The 16,229-nt window shown below is 37.0% G+C and overlaps 1 protein-coding gene across 1 annotated transcript; it reads left to right on the forward strand.

Annotated features, from left to right (window-relative positions):
- The first annotated feature begins 7,662 nt into the window (after positions 1-7,662).
- On the forward strand, positions 7,663-15,738 carry LOC107810684 (neutral/alkaline invertase 3, chloroplastic). Its single transcript, XM_016635486.2, has 7 exons — positions 7,663-7,866; positions 8,898-9,695; positions 12,516-12,681; positions 12,791-13,002; positions 13,956-14,449; positions 14,565-14,613; positions 15,148-15,738. The coding sequence occupies exons 2-7, from the start codon at positions 8,979-8,981 to the stop codon at positions 15,472-15,474; spliced, it is 1,965 nt and encodes a 654-aa protein (XP_016490972.1). The 5' UTR covers positions 7,663-7,866; positions 8,898-8,978; the 3' UTR covers positions 15,475-15,738.
- Positions 15,739-16,229: the final 491 nt, after the last annotated feature.

Raw genomic sequence — 16,229 nt, forward strand, 5'->3', positions numbered from 1 at the left:
AAACCAAACTAACACACTTTAGCTGATACTTGAAAGAAAAGAAAACTGGCTGAATGGGTTGAGCAGGCTAAAAGTTGAACAAAAGCAGGTAGAAAACCAGTTTCTGATTTCTGTATCTTTATCCCTCTTACTATTTATTTCTTTTCAAAGTCCGAAATGTCTAATTTCAGTCTTGAAATCTATTTTGGATATCCAGAGGAATTCTTTTCCAGTATTCTGTTTTTCAGAACTCAATTCTCCTCCAAAATGTTCCCTCTCAGTTCCCTCTGTTGTTATTAATGTCTATCTCCTCTCTCTATGCTCTGTCCATGTTCTCTCTCTGTGTGTGTATATCCCCCTCTCTTTATAAGCCTAAAATCAACCCTTTAACAGCCTGTTCGACAATCAGAACACCCTCCCATGTGCTGCCCTCTTTTCAGTTCCACTTAGTCATTTAAGTATTAACAAAATCCCCATCATATTCTCTTGGCAGGCTTACCTTTAGTGATGTTTATTATTTCTGAAACTAAAGTAGGGTCTGGGCAGCAGGATGTATCTGACAGCATATGCTGTCAAAACATTTTTAAATCAAACAAAAGCCTTTATGCCCATGTTGTGCACAAGTGCACATGTTGTGCACAAGTGCACATGTTGTGCACAAGTGCACACGCCCTCCAATTCTGACTGCAACTAAACAAAAACCAATCCTTTTATACTTCTGATTCAGATTAACAACTATAAGTAGCTGAATTCAATTCCTAACTGATTCATACAATGCTAAACAGAAGCAGATCAATTTGTATATCGTTCAAACAATCTGAAACTAATTGACGACATATGTCGACTCGACTATACTAGTTATAACTCATATAATCGAGACCAAAGTCAGACATTTAACAGTATCGAACACATGATTCGAATTGTACTGACTAAGCAAAATTACATGGGAGGAATCAGTTGGTCAGTTCACATTTGAAATTCAATTAATTGCATAACAAATACATACATACAAATTATCAGAACAATTAAAAGAAAGACTCAATCAAACAACAAAGGTTCAGGTGAGGTGGACAGGAACAGTTGATAAAACTCAAAGCACAGATTAAAACAAAACCTGAACAGACCTTTTAAACGAACACTGACTAATAGAAATAAGCAAAGAAAAACAAAACTCACCTCAAAATCTCGAAAAATCAAAAGCCTTAACTCGGATTCGGACAGACCTTTCTTAAGGCTGAACGGGCTTTAATCGAAGTGTTTCTCAGATGAGAAACACTTCGATTAAGGTCCATTAGACCTTAATCTTTTGGTTTGAACAAGACACGGACCATCGACGAGGACCTTTAAAGTTCCAAAAATCAGATCTGGGATTCATGCTTCCCTGATCAGATTCGGACCAAACCAAGCATGGTTTGGTCACGAGGGGGGTCTGGGGACTGTCTGGTGTGAAGTTGAGGTCGGTTGGTGTAAATCGGGTTCCGACTCGAATCTTCAAATGAAGATTCGAGAAGGTGGGAAGGGATTCGAACTACGTGGTTAACAGATCCGTGTTCCGGATGGCAAGGGGGTTCTATGGTGTTAAGGGCGGGGTCACCGGCGTCCGTGCCGCCGGTTATCATGGTGAAGGGTACAGGGGCGGCTCTAGGGTTTGGGGTTCTGGTGAAGACGACGAAGGCTGGGGTTTGGATAGGGGGGCAGGGTAAGGTAAGAGGCTTATATATGGAATGGGTGGGTCGATCTCAACCGTCGGATGAAGCACGATGAAGGGCCAGGATCCTTCAGCTCGAAGGAAACGGTGTCGTTTCATCTTTTAGAGGGTTTGGGTCGGTCCGGGTGGAAACGGGTCGGGGTCATTAGTGGGTTATGAGAAATGTGATCTTGGCCGTTGATCAATCTGAGATCAACGGCCCAGATCAGACTGGATTAAAACGGCGTCGTTTGGACACCCTGGGTATCAACTTGGACTGGACCGGGCAGGCCTGGTTTTGGGCATTGTTTGTTTGGGCCAATTTTAACAAATTGGCCCAAGTCCGAAAAGGAAGGGCTTTCTCTTTTTTTTTATTTCTTTTTTTTTTCTTCTTTATTTTAAAAAACAACCTAAGCAAAAAATCAAATTAAAATTAAATACACACTTAAATACGATTATTTGCACACCATTAAAATATTTCAAAACAGGTAAAATCAAACAAAACAAAATCACGGACGAGGATGCCTATTTATGATTTTCTATTTAACAACCGGATTACGGTTCGAATTATACATGACACACACATTTTTGTATTTTGTTTTAAATAAAAATAAAAATAAAAATGGGCAAAAGTCACAAATAATTAACAAAGTGTCGTACAGAAATCCAAATATTGTACAGCAAGACCAATTGTTATTATTTTATTTTATTCTTTTGGAGCGATTGTCGCGCAAAACAAAAATCACGTGCTCACAGGTATGGTCCATAATTTTTAAACGATCATCTATCCAAATCCCCTCAGAATCTTTGAATGAGACAATTTTATTAATCCGTTTTTTGTTAGTGGCACTTATATGGAAAAATTTAGAATTACCATCACCCTCGTTAAGCCAATTGATTCTGGCTCTAAGCTTCCAATAGTCTTCTTCCATCCGGAGGCAATTGTTAAAGTCAATATTGAGGTTAGCCTCTAGATTTGTCAAGAAGAGACTATGACCATAAGCTTTGGAATTTTGGATGCCATTAATCCTTGCTAACAGATTATTCTTCTTTTTTGAAAGGTTTCCAAAAGGTGTTAATTTTTTATTTTGTAATGGTATTTTTAAAGTTTGTGGCTGCCTAGTAAAAGCCTTGTTATCCCAACAATTTTTAACTATTGAAGCAAAATCAGGATGGCATGTCCAAAATGTTTCTAATCTAAAGGGCTTTGAGAGGAAGTAGTTAATTTTAGGGATTAATTCTAATTTAATGGGGTTGTGATCAGAGTGTGCTTTTGGTAGGTGAACTACATAAGCTTTAGGGAAAAGGTTGATCCAAGATTCATTAGTAAAGATTTTATCAAGTCTTTCCATTATGTGACTAGAATTATGTTTCTTATTATTCGACCAAGTATATTTTGGACCTTTGAAGCCTAAGTCTAAGAGCTTATAATAATTAATCTTATTCCAAATTTTAGAGGGACGTTTCCTATTAACATGATTGCCACCCAATTTTTCATTAGCATTTAAAACGTCATTAACCCCTCCCCCCAAAGCCAAGGGCCTTTATAATTATCAAAAATACCACATATATTATCCACATTAAGTTCCTAATATTGACATTAGTACTAGTACATATGGATGAAAAGAACCAAGAGTGGCGAATTGGAGGTACCTCAATTAGAGCATGAATCTCATTGTTCCTCCTAACGAAGTTGTGCACATTAACCATGATTGTGTCCCATAACACTGCCAGCCCGCCCGATTGCCCCTCAGATGGGACCTCGATCATATCAGAGAAACCAAATTCATGCATAAGACTACCATGAGTAGACATCCTAGTTTCTAGGAAAGTGACCATGCATGGGTGGTGTGTATTAATCAAAGCACGAAAATTCCTTTTAAAGTCGTCATTGTTGCCTCCCCTAATGTTCCAAATGATAATTGTTTTAGCACGATTCATGGAGTGATTTTGAGGTTGTTGGTGACCATTCATCAGGCTTCCTGCCGGGAATACTGGGTTCCTCCTCAAGCTCGGCACTGGAATTATTGCATTCTTCCCTACTGTGGGATTCTGGGGTGGACGAATGTCCATTGTGCATTTGAAGAGTGAATTTGGGCAGGCTAGAATAAGCCTCTTCTCTCGCATCTCCTCGAAGAGATAGACCTTGATTTCATCTAGGTTTGATGATTCCACCATCGACTCTCCTATTAGATCTACCTGATCTTCCATATCTCCCCCATTTGGTTTTCTACCTCTTGAGGAATTGATGGTTGTGGAGCTTGATAATCCATGTTCCCTACATTCATGGGCATTTGAGGTTGCTGGTTGAGTATAGATGGATCCCACACCATTAGAACTGGGTTCAGAGCAGTTAGCTCTTGAGGTGGGAAGAAAGGAAGGTCCAGCCCCATGTTCTGAGGTAGATAGGGGTTCTGGTTGAATGGGAGTGGAAGATTCCACTGGGCATGCATGTTTTGAAGTATGTTGTTGTTCATGCCCGAGGCTAGGGGTTGCATTATGTTGTTGGCACAAATTTGATTCATATAATTGTTCCTCGCTAAGTGTAGACCCTCGGACACTAGTTGAGCAAGAAACTGGCGATTTTGGATTAGGATTATGCTTTCTTGGCCGTTGAGATTGAGTTGAAGTGAGACTGCCCTCCCCATTAACCCCAGTTCTATCCATAATGTTGGACGGTAATCTTAGGGTAGTAGGGGTTGAGCATAGAATGGAGAAAGGTTTTTTACTTAAGGGGGAAAGGTTGTTCATATTGAGAGAACGATGATTCCTTAACACTTGTATTAGCCTGTCTCCTCCTTGGGTTGAGAGTGATTCTGGGCATTGTGAAGGGGATCGAGGATGGAGTTTAAAGGGTTTGAGGGATGAGGAGAGGGAATGATTGCTTCAATTTGCATGCAATCTGAGAGGAGTAGCGTGCTAGGTTTAATAAGAGATATTGCGTGGATTTGTTTGGGCATGTGTCTCAAGGAGTGAGACAAATGTGTGTTGCCTATATAGTTTTTGTCCCGTTGTGATTGAGCGTGTAAATTAGCTATGGTACTTTGGTCACTGGTTGGCTTAGTAGTGATATTAGGCTAATTATTAAGGGTATTATGGTAACTAGTGTCAGATTTTTTGGTGTTAGTGTGGTTAATAATTTTGTTAGGTCTAAGGGTTACTGTTATGTTGTTTTGTGAATTTTCAGGTGCATGCATTGGCTTAGTTGTTCGAGATGGGTTCATGCAAACCGGGTTAACAGTGGGAAAGTTAGTCTGATGGGTGGTATTATCCAAAACCATTTGATGATTTTCTGAGTTCAGGCTAGAGAAACGATTTACACTAGTCAAGATGTTTGTATTATTAGAAGTTCCAGAGATTAACAGATCATGGTTAGATAGAGTGAATTTTGATGAACCACTTAGAGAGTTTTTAGCAATGTATTTTAATTTTTTAGCGATCAAGTACTTACCTGTGGCATCATTGAATAATTTAACCTCAATACCTGAATCTTGGTTAGCGATGGAGTTTGCCTTGCCTTTCCTGGATTCTGCTTCTTTTTGCTTCTTGAAAAGGGTACTATATGCCAATCATCCATTTGGGTTGGGGTAGATACACTGATTTTGGGAGGATAGGGTTGGGTTTCCTTAGTATCATTTTTAGTATCCAATGTATCTGAGCAGTTTTTTGTTAGGTGTCCTAGTCAACCACAATATTTACATAGAAAATGGTCGGCTTCATAGAGAATGATTTGTTTATGGGTGCCGATGTAAATAAATTTAACAACTGGTATTCCCAGAGGTAACTCTATGCAAATCCTGGCATATCTTCCCCTCAAGGATGATGATGTGCATGCGTCCACTTTGAGGAGTCTACCTATGACACTGCCTATTTTTTGAAGCAGTTGTTCATCATAGAATTCTGTGGGAAGTTAAGGTAACCTTACCCAAACTGCTGAGTGTGCTTGGGTGGCCTCCGTTGCTACAAAATTTGGTTGCCACCTTTGGATTGATAGGAAGAAACCAAATACAAAATATGGCCTATTCTAGAGGATTGAGTTCATACTATCCTCTTTTTGTAGCTTGACAATGAAATAATCATTCCCTAAGTCTATGAAAGGGAAGTTTTCGTTTAATTTTCAGAGTTTTTGTGCTTTACGTTCGAGGATATGGTGTAGGATTCTTTTGCCTTGAAGTTTGATAATTAGGGAGAATCACAAAGGTTTGTTTATTCTTTGCCTATCCTCTGGTAAAATAGGGATAGTAATCGGGGTATTATCACCTTCTTCTGAAGAGGGGATATACATTTCTTGATCTTGAGCAACTATAGGTGGTGGGATGGGAGACGACAAGTCAGTGTCTATGTTAATGTGGTCCCTTTGTTCTAGGAGTTTTGCTTTAAATGAGGGCGGGGATATGGGAAATGGTATTGGACAAATTGTTGGGGTTACCAATTCATCAATCATTTCCATATTTGGGGAATTCAAACAGTCCGATGGTTTAGGTGGAATATGTTTCGATTCAAAATTAGGTGTTGGGATTTGCATTTGGAAAAATAACTATGGAAGTTAATGGGGGAATTGGAGAATTATTCTAGAGAGAAGGCAGAGCTTCTCTTGCTAGTCCGGTGGACATATGATTTTTATGACTCTCGTTGTTTCGCTTTAAATAACATTAGTGTTATTCTGTTTTTATTTTTTACTACAATGTTTTCATTTAGTATAAAATATTTTTACTTATAAAAAAGTTGTAATATACAATACTTTATATTTAATTTTTAGTATTCTAGACTATATTTATAAAATTAATTAATTAATGTTTGAGTAACAGGAGTATAACTTATACAGTAGGGGCTAACAGTACAAAAGTTCAATGGTATACACAAGCAATTACAGTCACACAAAAAGGAGGAGAACATGGAGAAAAATAAAGTAAAAGAAGAAAAAGCGAACACAAAGATAACTTATGTTGGCGAAACAAAAATGTCAAACTTTTGGTGCGTGGAACGAAAAAAAAAAAAAACTTTTGAGACGTGAAAACTTGTTAATATTTGAAAGGGACGTAGTAGATAATATTTTGCAATAATATTTGTATTTTTTTTTTGTTTCAAAGTTACACATGTGAATACTTTTTTTTCCACCTAAAGCTAACGGTAAAAAATATTTTGACATTAATCTAATAGAAATCAACTTAAACCTTATCATTCCGACTTAAATTTTGAATTTAATTTTAAAAGTTAGAACTTAAAGGAAGAATATATACAATTTAAATATAGTTAAGTGATAAAAATATATACATAAGAAACATATCTTGTATTTATTTATTTAGTGTAAATATTTGATAAAAAAAATTCAGGTATATAATCTATCTCTGAAACAAATGCTCCATTTAAATCATGTGGTCTCATGTTCTATTTCCAATGGAGACAAAAAATACTAAGTGATTCTTTCAAAGCCTTGGTGAATAAAGTTACTTGATATATGTTATTGGTGGGAGATAGCAGACATCTCGTAAAATTAATTGATGTGTGCGCAAGTTGACCTGGACTCTACAATTATCAACAAAAAAAAAAAAGAATTGTCCTTCTTTCAAGATTTTTGACTACACTTTTCTTTGTAACTTTTGATTTCTAATATATCTGTTTGAAATTTTGAAATTTTACCACCAATGGATATGATGCAGCAGATGAAGCTATTCTTTCCTTAACCAGAAATTTCGGGTTCGAGCATTGGGTATGAAAAAATTCTTGGTAAGGAGCGCTTCCTCTAGAATGGGGCCCTAAGCGGTACGAATCCGAATATAGTCGGGCTCCAATGCGGATAAACGATGCTGGGTGGGGGAAAAAAAGGAAAAAGAAAATTTGAAACTTTACTTTTCCTTGCAAACTTTAAGCTACATAATTTATATTCAGGGAAAAACAATCAATCAAATACAAGTTAAAAGATAGAACTAGAAAAGGCAATGCAACATTAGACTCTTTAAATAAAAGAGTCAAATGACGTTGAGACAAAACTAACCATAGACTTTCCCATATATTGATCAAAAATCAATCAATTTGTTCACGTTCATTGTGTAGCTTGGAGCCGTAACTTGCAAGTTGCAACTAAGCTCTTATACCCGCCATTGATTTTCTCTATATTCATTTCTCTCTTCTTATATAAGTTACAAATAAATAGGAAAATCTCCGATATTTGTCCCGGTTCCTTTCAAATTCTTTATCAGGTAAAATCAAAATTCGATATTTTCCTTTAATTTTATGAGATTTGCTTTGTTTTTTAACCTTCAGTAAACGCTTAATTGCTCAAAGTTTGAAACTTTTAATTTTTGTTTTCATTTGATTTCATTGCATGTCAATTGGGTTATTGCCACAGTTCACGATTCCATGTGGTTTCATCTTTGCTCGTTCTTTTAAGAAGTAATTAGTGATATTGTTTAATAAATTTTGGTTTTTGTGTATACCCACTTTGTAATTAAGTGAAATTTGTGGGCTTACTGAAGTATGAGTAATTGATTAAAAAGATGGAATTTTTAGATGACTTACGGTTGGTCAAATGTTAGTATGAAATGAAATTTTTTGATGAAGATTTCAGTACGAGTGAATTGTAGAAGATTTAAAGGTAACAATAGTTGAGTGATTTATTGTTCATCAGCAGCTATGGGAGTTATTGACTGAGTTGAGATCTTCTTCACTTTATTTTATATGATTCATGTAAAGGAGGAAATGCCTAAATTCTGCACAATTGTTGGCTATATTTGACATGTAATTTTGAATATCAATTGATTTGGTTATCTGATGAAATAATGTCCTCCTTTCTAATTTCTCCAATTTTGAAGTAGCTGAGAGTAACTTGTTCCTTTTTCAAATAGTGCAATTTTTGAATATCTTGTAGACTTTTTACCTCCACAAAGAATACTATGAAGTAGATTTTTGGAGGATTATGCTCCCTAGTGGGATGCAATGAGAAGGAAAAAGCTAAGCAGAGAAATTTATTATTCTTACTTTATAAATCGGTAAGTCTTGTACAACTTTGTCTTCTTGGTCTTTTGTACCAATCTCTTTGGACAACAAATAATTCAATAGAGCCGAAGTATGTAGACAAGATTCTACCAGCAGTCTGACGTGTGACATATGTAATCAGTTAGCTGGTCAAATATTTTGAATTAGTGGTTCTTGATATATATGGTATCTGGTTGATGGATATTTTTTCAAAGTATCATTTCATTCTGATAGTAACCCTCTGGTGAATGTCCAGTATTTTTAGGTATCTCTCATTTGAACCAGAGATATTGGATTGTTGATAAGGATTCCGGGTGTAGAAGCCTCAACATCAGGAATGATGGCCACTTCTGAAGCAGTTCTTCAAGTTATAGGTGGTTCACAGCCTTGTCTTTTTGGATCTGATCATTCTTTTAGGAAATTTGGATCATCACATACCTGCAGATCCTTCATAAGATACAGAAAGAAGAGGGTTTCAAAATATGTGAATTTTCTCAACTGTTCAAACACATCATATCGTGCTATTAGGGTCGATCACTTTCTGAACACCAGACAACCTGTTCATGGGAATATTGCTCAGTCCTATTTAAGATCTGCGAACTGCAAATGCCAGCGAGCTGACAGTGTGAGTAGTACTGCATCGGAAAATGGAACTGGGACATGGTTTGTTGACAATGACCAGAGCTTCGATGCAGTTCATGGTAATACACCAAGTGTTCTGCAGTTTGAGACAGTAGAAGAGCTTAAAGTAGGAGAGGACTTTCAATCCAATGGGAGCTTACCTCCAAATGGCTCAGTGCAAGATGCCTTGAACAGAATAGCTGAAAACTCCATTGAGGATGAAGCGTGGGAACTACTACGGGAGTCTATGGTTTATTATTGTGGTAGCCCTGTAGGAACAATTGCTGCTCAGGACCCAACCAGTTCCAATGTCGGTGTTCTAAACTACGATCAGGTCTTTATCCGTGACTTTATACCTTCTGGTATAGCTTTTCTGCTGAAGGGAGAATATGAGATTGTTCGCAACTTCATCCTTCACACTCTTCAGTTGCAGGTAAAATGCTACTTAACTTGCACAAAAGTTATGTTTCGTGTGTGCAAAAAGATCATCTACCGATATTTTCTTTTATATAGTCATACATTTGCTTATTGCATTTTTCTTGCTTGTATCTCGTCATTTTGTTTCTTATCTCATTGAGCAATCTTGCTATGGATGTTCGTAGACAACAACAACAACAACAACGACCCAGTATAATCCCACAAGTGGGGTCTGGGGAGGGTAATATGTACGCAGACCTTACCCCTACCCCGAAGGGTAGAGAGGCTGTTTCCAGGAGACCCTCGGATGGATGTTCGTAGACAGCTGTGTAATTAAAGATGGTTGCAGGAATACCTTATAGTGATATGCGACCGCTTCTTATTTAGCTTATTCAGGGATAAATGCCTGGGGAAAATTCATGTTAATATCTGGAAATGTATGCTAGGATGCAACTCTTTTTTTGACTAATTCTGGAATGAATGGTTGGATACTGATTTTTCCTCTTAAAATGCTTGTTGAGATAATTGTAATGTGGATATACATTTATTATCTTGTATGTCTGCCAACATTTAGATCACTGTTTTTCACTTTCCACTATTATATGCCCCTCTCAACATTCTGATGGTTTTGCTTTTCTATTTCAAGGTAAAATAACAAATCCTTGGATTATTTTCTTGTGTTATACCTTCCTTTATGTAAAGGGTATGTTCAATATTAGTCTTCTTCTGATTTACCAAGGTAATAGTAATAGTGTAATTAAACTAAATGATGACTGCCTTATTTCCTTGTCGGCTGTTCTTTTACAAAGAGGCACTGAAAGAAAACCCCCTATGCTTTTCATCAATGGCGTGTTCATTTTTTTGCTTATCACACATCAGGGAGGAAATGCTGTTATCATCTAATTCCCTTATGGGTCATTTGCTTTGCGAACAAGTTATACAGGGAGTATAATGTGGGCATAATAACATGATTTATTTGGTGGATATTCTTTTCTTGGTCGAAGTTTGGTTCATTGGATTAAAAATGGAACATACTGGGTATGATATAAAACATGTGTTTGGTTTTACACTAGATAAACTTTTTTTTCAAATATTTACCTTTGCCTTAAAGGATTTAGGGAGAAGAGCTTTGGAGAATGACAACTTTCTCATTTGGTTGTTTTATCGCTGGATGATGTGATCTTGGGATTGGTATCATCAAATGTGGTATAAAAATAATACCAAAATTGTGGTATAAATAATCACAGGATTACTTGTACCAGAAGAACAAATTTCAAGTAATTACAGGATAAAATTATCCCATATTTTATCCAGGATTATTATCCTTATCACTGATACAACAACCCCTTAGTGGAACTAACAAACATTTCCTGTTATTGGTTGGCAGCACTTAATATGATTAAGATATGGATTAAAATTCTTTATTAGGAGGTTTATCATCTTCATGTCCCTTAATTGGGCTGAGATACCTCCTTTGTGACTAGCCGGAAGCACTTGAAATGCATATCACAAGACTCTTTCAGGCAACGTCAGTATTATTGGGTTATTAGGTGGCTGAACTGTGCCTCTGCAATGATTATCTGATCTAGTTGCAGATAGGTGTACAATAACCCTAGTGGTAAATGGTGATAAAGAAAGTTGGTGGTAATCTGGCAAATGGTGTTGCTCTTAGAAATTTTTCAGTTTTTGCTTCTTTTTTTTCAAAAAATGCGTCAGGGCATTCAAGGGTGTGATCTAGTGGTCATTGAAGTGGGAAAAGGCTATAGAGACCATAGTTCAAATCCTAGTGGAGATAAACACGCTAGGTGATTTCTTTCCATCTGCCTAAGTCTAGTGGGCAGCATTTCTTGGTACTTGTGTTAGTGGGAGATAGTAGGTACCTGATGGATTAGTCGAGGTGCGTGCATATTCGCCCAGATACCATCATTACTAAAAAAAGGTGTGGCAAGCATTCATTCGCAAGCATCGAGCGTGCATCTTTCCAATCTTTTTTTTGGGGTGATATTTCTTTTAGTAAAATATACAACTCAACTTATAGGAGAGTAGATAAGCATAGTGGGCCCCAAACTCGGATAAATGAGGAGGGTTGTGGTAAGCTGACAGTCAGCATAAATTTATTTACTTATGATGAATACTTAACGTGATATTAAGGACGCCAACTAATTCAAGATTCAGTGCTAGTTGATTGATTGTATCAGAAAAATATGTTTGCAATGACTGATCATATTTTGGTAAAGGAATGGGCATTTTTTCCAGTAGCGTCTCTTATACGATTAGTTATAGCTCGGGAAGAAATAAATGATTTATCGTAAGTTACTTGTGCTTTCATCGGAATTTCAGAAGTAAACGTCTTCAACTACTGGAATTTTGTGAAGTCCACTTCCAATGTAAATTGTTGTTTCCTAGAAGTATGAAAAAATCACTCATACAGACCTCCTTCTCTTCTGCCCGCTCCTCGTTCACACAGTTCTCAAAACAGAGGAGGAAGGGTTGGCAGCAGCTATTTATCCTGCATGGAACAAGTCCTGATTTACCTTTAAACTGTAGTAAAAGATTGAAAACTGTGGGTTTAACCTGCTAAGTTGATTTTAATTTCAGTGAAAGATGTTTCGTAGGTTGTAAACCTGAACGTTCTCAATATACTCTGCTAATGTAACTAGCATTTCGTGCAGTCTAAAATTTCTCTTAGTGGAAGTGTTCAATCATACAACTAAGCTTTAGATCAAATGACAAGTGATTCTGATTTCAGAGTCATCTGTATTATCGATTATCTTGTTCAGATTTCAGGGGGAAAAAATTATAAAAATGACAACTGTGATATGACATTATTTTGCAGAGCTGGGAGAAAACTATGGATTGTCATAGTCCTGGTCAAGGGCTGATGCCCGCTAGTTTCAAAGTCCGGACAGTTCCATTGGATGGTGATGACTCTGCGACAGAAGAGGTACTGGATCCAGACTTTGGAGAGGCAGCAATTGGTCGCGTTGCCCCAGTTGATTCCGGTAGGAAAACGATCTCTCCAGAAAAAAAGAGTTTGTTTATTTGTGTTTTCTTTACCTTGTCATTCTTGTGCTTATAGAGACCTCTATTTACTGTAACTGTTAATCCCAGGACTATGGTGGATTATTTTGTTACGTGCATATGGGAAGAGCTCTGGTGATCTCTCAGTGCAGGAGAGGATTGATGTTCAGACTGGAATAAAAATGATACTAAGACTGTGTCTTGCTGATGGCTTTGATATGTTCCCAACATTGTTGGTGACTGATGGTTCATGCATGATAGATCGCCGTATGGGAATTCATGGTCACCCTTTGGAGATTCAGGTTTGATTTCTATAACTGTAATAAAAGAGCTGTTATGGCAGATTAGTCTTTAGATGGGACGGAAAAATAGTTGAACAAAAAGTGGCTGGTTTAGTCCTTTACTAGATTTGAGAATATTGATCAGTCACAAAATCTTTGGAGAATATTCTCCACCTCAGAGTAATTCCAAGTTTTCTTCTGCTGCACTATGCTACTGAGATTTTCTCCTGTTAAATACTCATGAAGCTACTCGCACTGGGGACTTGTGTGGGACCCGAACTGAGTGAAAATTGCGTGCGGTCCTTCTGTTTTCCTTAGTAGAGAATTAAACAAATGCAGGCAAATCAAAATTATGTATCTTCCAGAAGATTCTTGTGCTGTTGTTTATTCAATCTGAGGTCTAATAGATACGTTTTTTGTTGGTTACTTTTCGATGGGGTGTCAGAAATTTAGTGGACTCTACTGACTTTGGGATGGGAAAGAATGGATTTACAGCTTTAGTTCATCTGAATAGGAGTCCTTATTGATAGGTATATGTTTTAAAAATCATTATAGTTTAAATATTAGATCAGAAAATAAGAATTTCTTAAGTTCATTGTAGTTCCTTCATTTTCACGGAAGACTGTTATGATGCAACCCCATGAGTATCTGATTATGTCAATCAAATCCAAGGATTTTCCTTGAAGTGTTTGATGCAACCCTGGTTGAATGATTAATATGGTCAATAACGAGCATGTAGATTCTTCTGTGTATTCTGCATCCTCCTTCCTTTTCAGAATCATTTTTTTGTTATTGCATTCTTCCATATCTCTCAACTCATGTGTGATGATCTTCTATGAAATTAGAGGTATTTGTTCTTTATCTGAAAACGTAATCAACCTTAGCTTTTGTACTGTCAGATCCACCTTGGCTTTAGGCTATCTCAATTTGCTCCCTGCGAATGTTGTTTAAGATTACATTTTAATTTGTTGCAGGCGCTGTTTCATTCAGCACTGCTTTGTGCTCGGGAAATGCTTACGCCAGAGGATGGATCAGCTGACCTTATCCGAGCATTAAATAATCGTCTTGTTGCCTTATCATTTCATATTAGAGAATACTATTGGATTGATATGAAAAAGCTAAATGAGATTTACCGGTACAAGACGGAGGAGTACTCCTATGATGCAGTTAATAAGTTCAATATTTACCCAGATCAGATTTCTCCTTGGCTAGTTGAATGGATGCCTAACAAGGGTGGATATTTGATTGGAAATTTGCAACCTGCTCACATGGATTTTCGCTTCTTTTCTCTAGGAAACTTGTGGTCTATAGTCTGCAGTCTTACAACAGACGATCAGTCACATGCTATATTGGATCTCATTGAGGCGAAGTGGGCAGATCTGGTCGCTGATATGCCTTTTAAAATATGCTACCCTGCTCTTGAGGGTCAGGAGTGGCAGATTATTACAGGGTGTGATCCCAAGAACACGTAATTTTCTACCTCGGTTACGTTAAAAAGTTTACTTCTTTGTCTTCTATTGGCTCTTAATGCCTTAGTCTATTATCTTTCTTCATCTCACATTATCTTCTTGTTTGTGATGCAGGCCTTGGTCCTACCATAATGGAGGTGCGTGGCCAACTTTGCTTTGGCAGGTAACATTTGTTTCTGTCTTCAATTCCGAATTGGGTGCTTGTAGAATCTGATCTTGGGTTGGGAGAACATTTCATTTCTATTTTTTCTTTATCAAGAATCTTTCAAACATTCCCGATCCAATTTTTCGTTACAGTGCATGACGTTGCTAATTCAATCACTTATATTATAGCTTACATCTCTGTTTTGTGTTATGTCTCATTAGTTAATCGACAATTGCGTTACAAAGAATGACTTGCATTACTGTGCATTCTTAGTCTTGTTTTTATCGTGGGAATCTCATCATTCATCTTATTTCTTTTATCATGCTAGCATCTAATGAAGTTGCACAAGTTTGTTTCTAAGATGTAAAAAGATACTGCTGAATGTTTGAACTAATTTCACGGTGTTATATGATACTCTTTGTGTATGAAGTAGTATTGTCGAAGGTTTGCTCGTCTTCTCTCCAGTAATTGAATTAGTTTCTCTAAGCTATTATTATAGAATCAGCTGGGAGGAATCCGAAGTTCACGTAATATCTCTTGCAACTTTTGTAGCTGGCTGTTGCTTCTATTAAAATGAATAGACCCGAGATTGCTGCCAAAGCTGTTGAAGTTGCAGAGAAGCGCATATCACGAGACAAGTGGCCGGAATATTATGACACTAAAAAAGCAAGGTTCGTCGGGAAACAAGCTCGCCTTTTCCAGACTTGGTCAATAGCTGGATACCTCGTCGCCAAGCTTCTTCTTGCCAATCCAAGCGCTGCAAAGATCCTCATTACTCAAGAAGACTCTGAGCTTCTCAATGCCTTCTCTTGTGCTATCAGTTCTAATCCCAGAAGAAAGCGCGGTCCAAAAAGTTCCCAGAAGACCTACATAGTATGAGATCAAGTCAGTTCAAGATTATGATGAAAGCAACCCCTCAAATGCTTGGTTGTTACAGTTGTTGAATGTCTCATATTTGACATAGACATTCTTCTATGGGTAATGGCTATTCATTGAGCCAGTCAAAGTGTAAAATAGCTACAGATTATTGTTTTGCCTGGTCTTCACAAGCTGAAATTCTATTAAATATTTCAGCTTATTATATTCGTGTTCTTCTGTAAACAACATACTAACTACAGTCAATATTAAGAAGCTTTCAACCTAGGACGATAAAGCGTTGATACCTGAATTTGAAATGACTCAGTATGCATTATATCTCATAATTATCCATATGGAAGTTCCTAATTGTTTTTGCATAAATTTTGCTGTTGTACAGTAGGGAGAAGCCAGGTTGGGGTCCTTATTTTATAGATATGGTTTGTCATGCCTGGTTGTAATAGCACTAATCAGTCTCTCTACCTGACTTTTTCTACCAATTTCTGTGTGATACTGTAATACATAAGTTATTCCTTGTAGCACTGTACTTTTGTTGAATCTGCTGTGAAAGCATTGATATAAAAAACAAGATATTATGCCACAGAGCATGAATAGTGTGTAATAATACATTTTACTTATTAAGTGTAGGTCACTAGTCAAGGTTCTGAACAACAAAAGAATGGACCAAAGTAAGAGAAACCTGAATCTTTTTGAGCTATAAAATGTTACAACCCATATCCACACGCGTTAGTTCATATATTAGTTAACATAAATTCAAG

Source organism: Nicotiana tabacum, chromosome 11 (assembly GCF_000715075.1).
Source record: "Nicotiana tabacum cultivar K326 chromosome 11, ASM71507v2, whole genome shotgun sequence".
Taxonomy (NCBI): Eukaryota; Viridiplantae; Streptophyta; class Magnoliopsida; order Solanales; family Solanaceae; genus Nicotiana; species Nicotiana tabacum.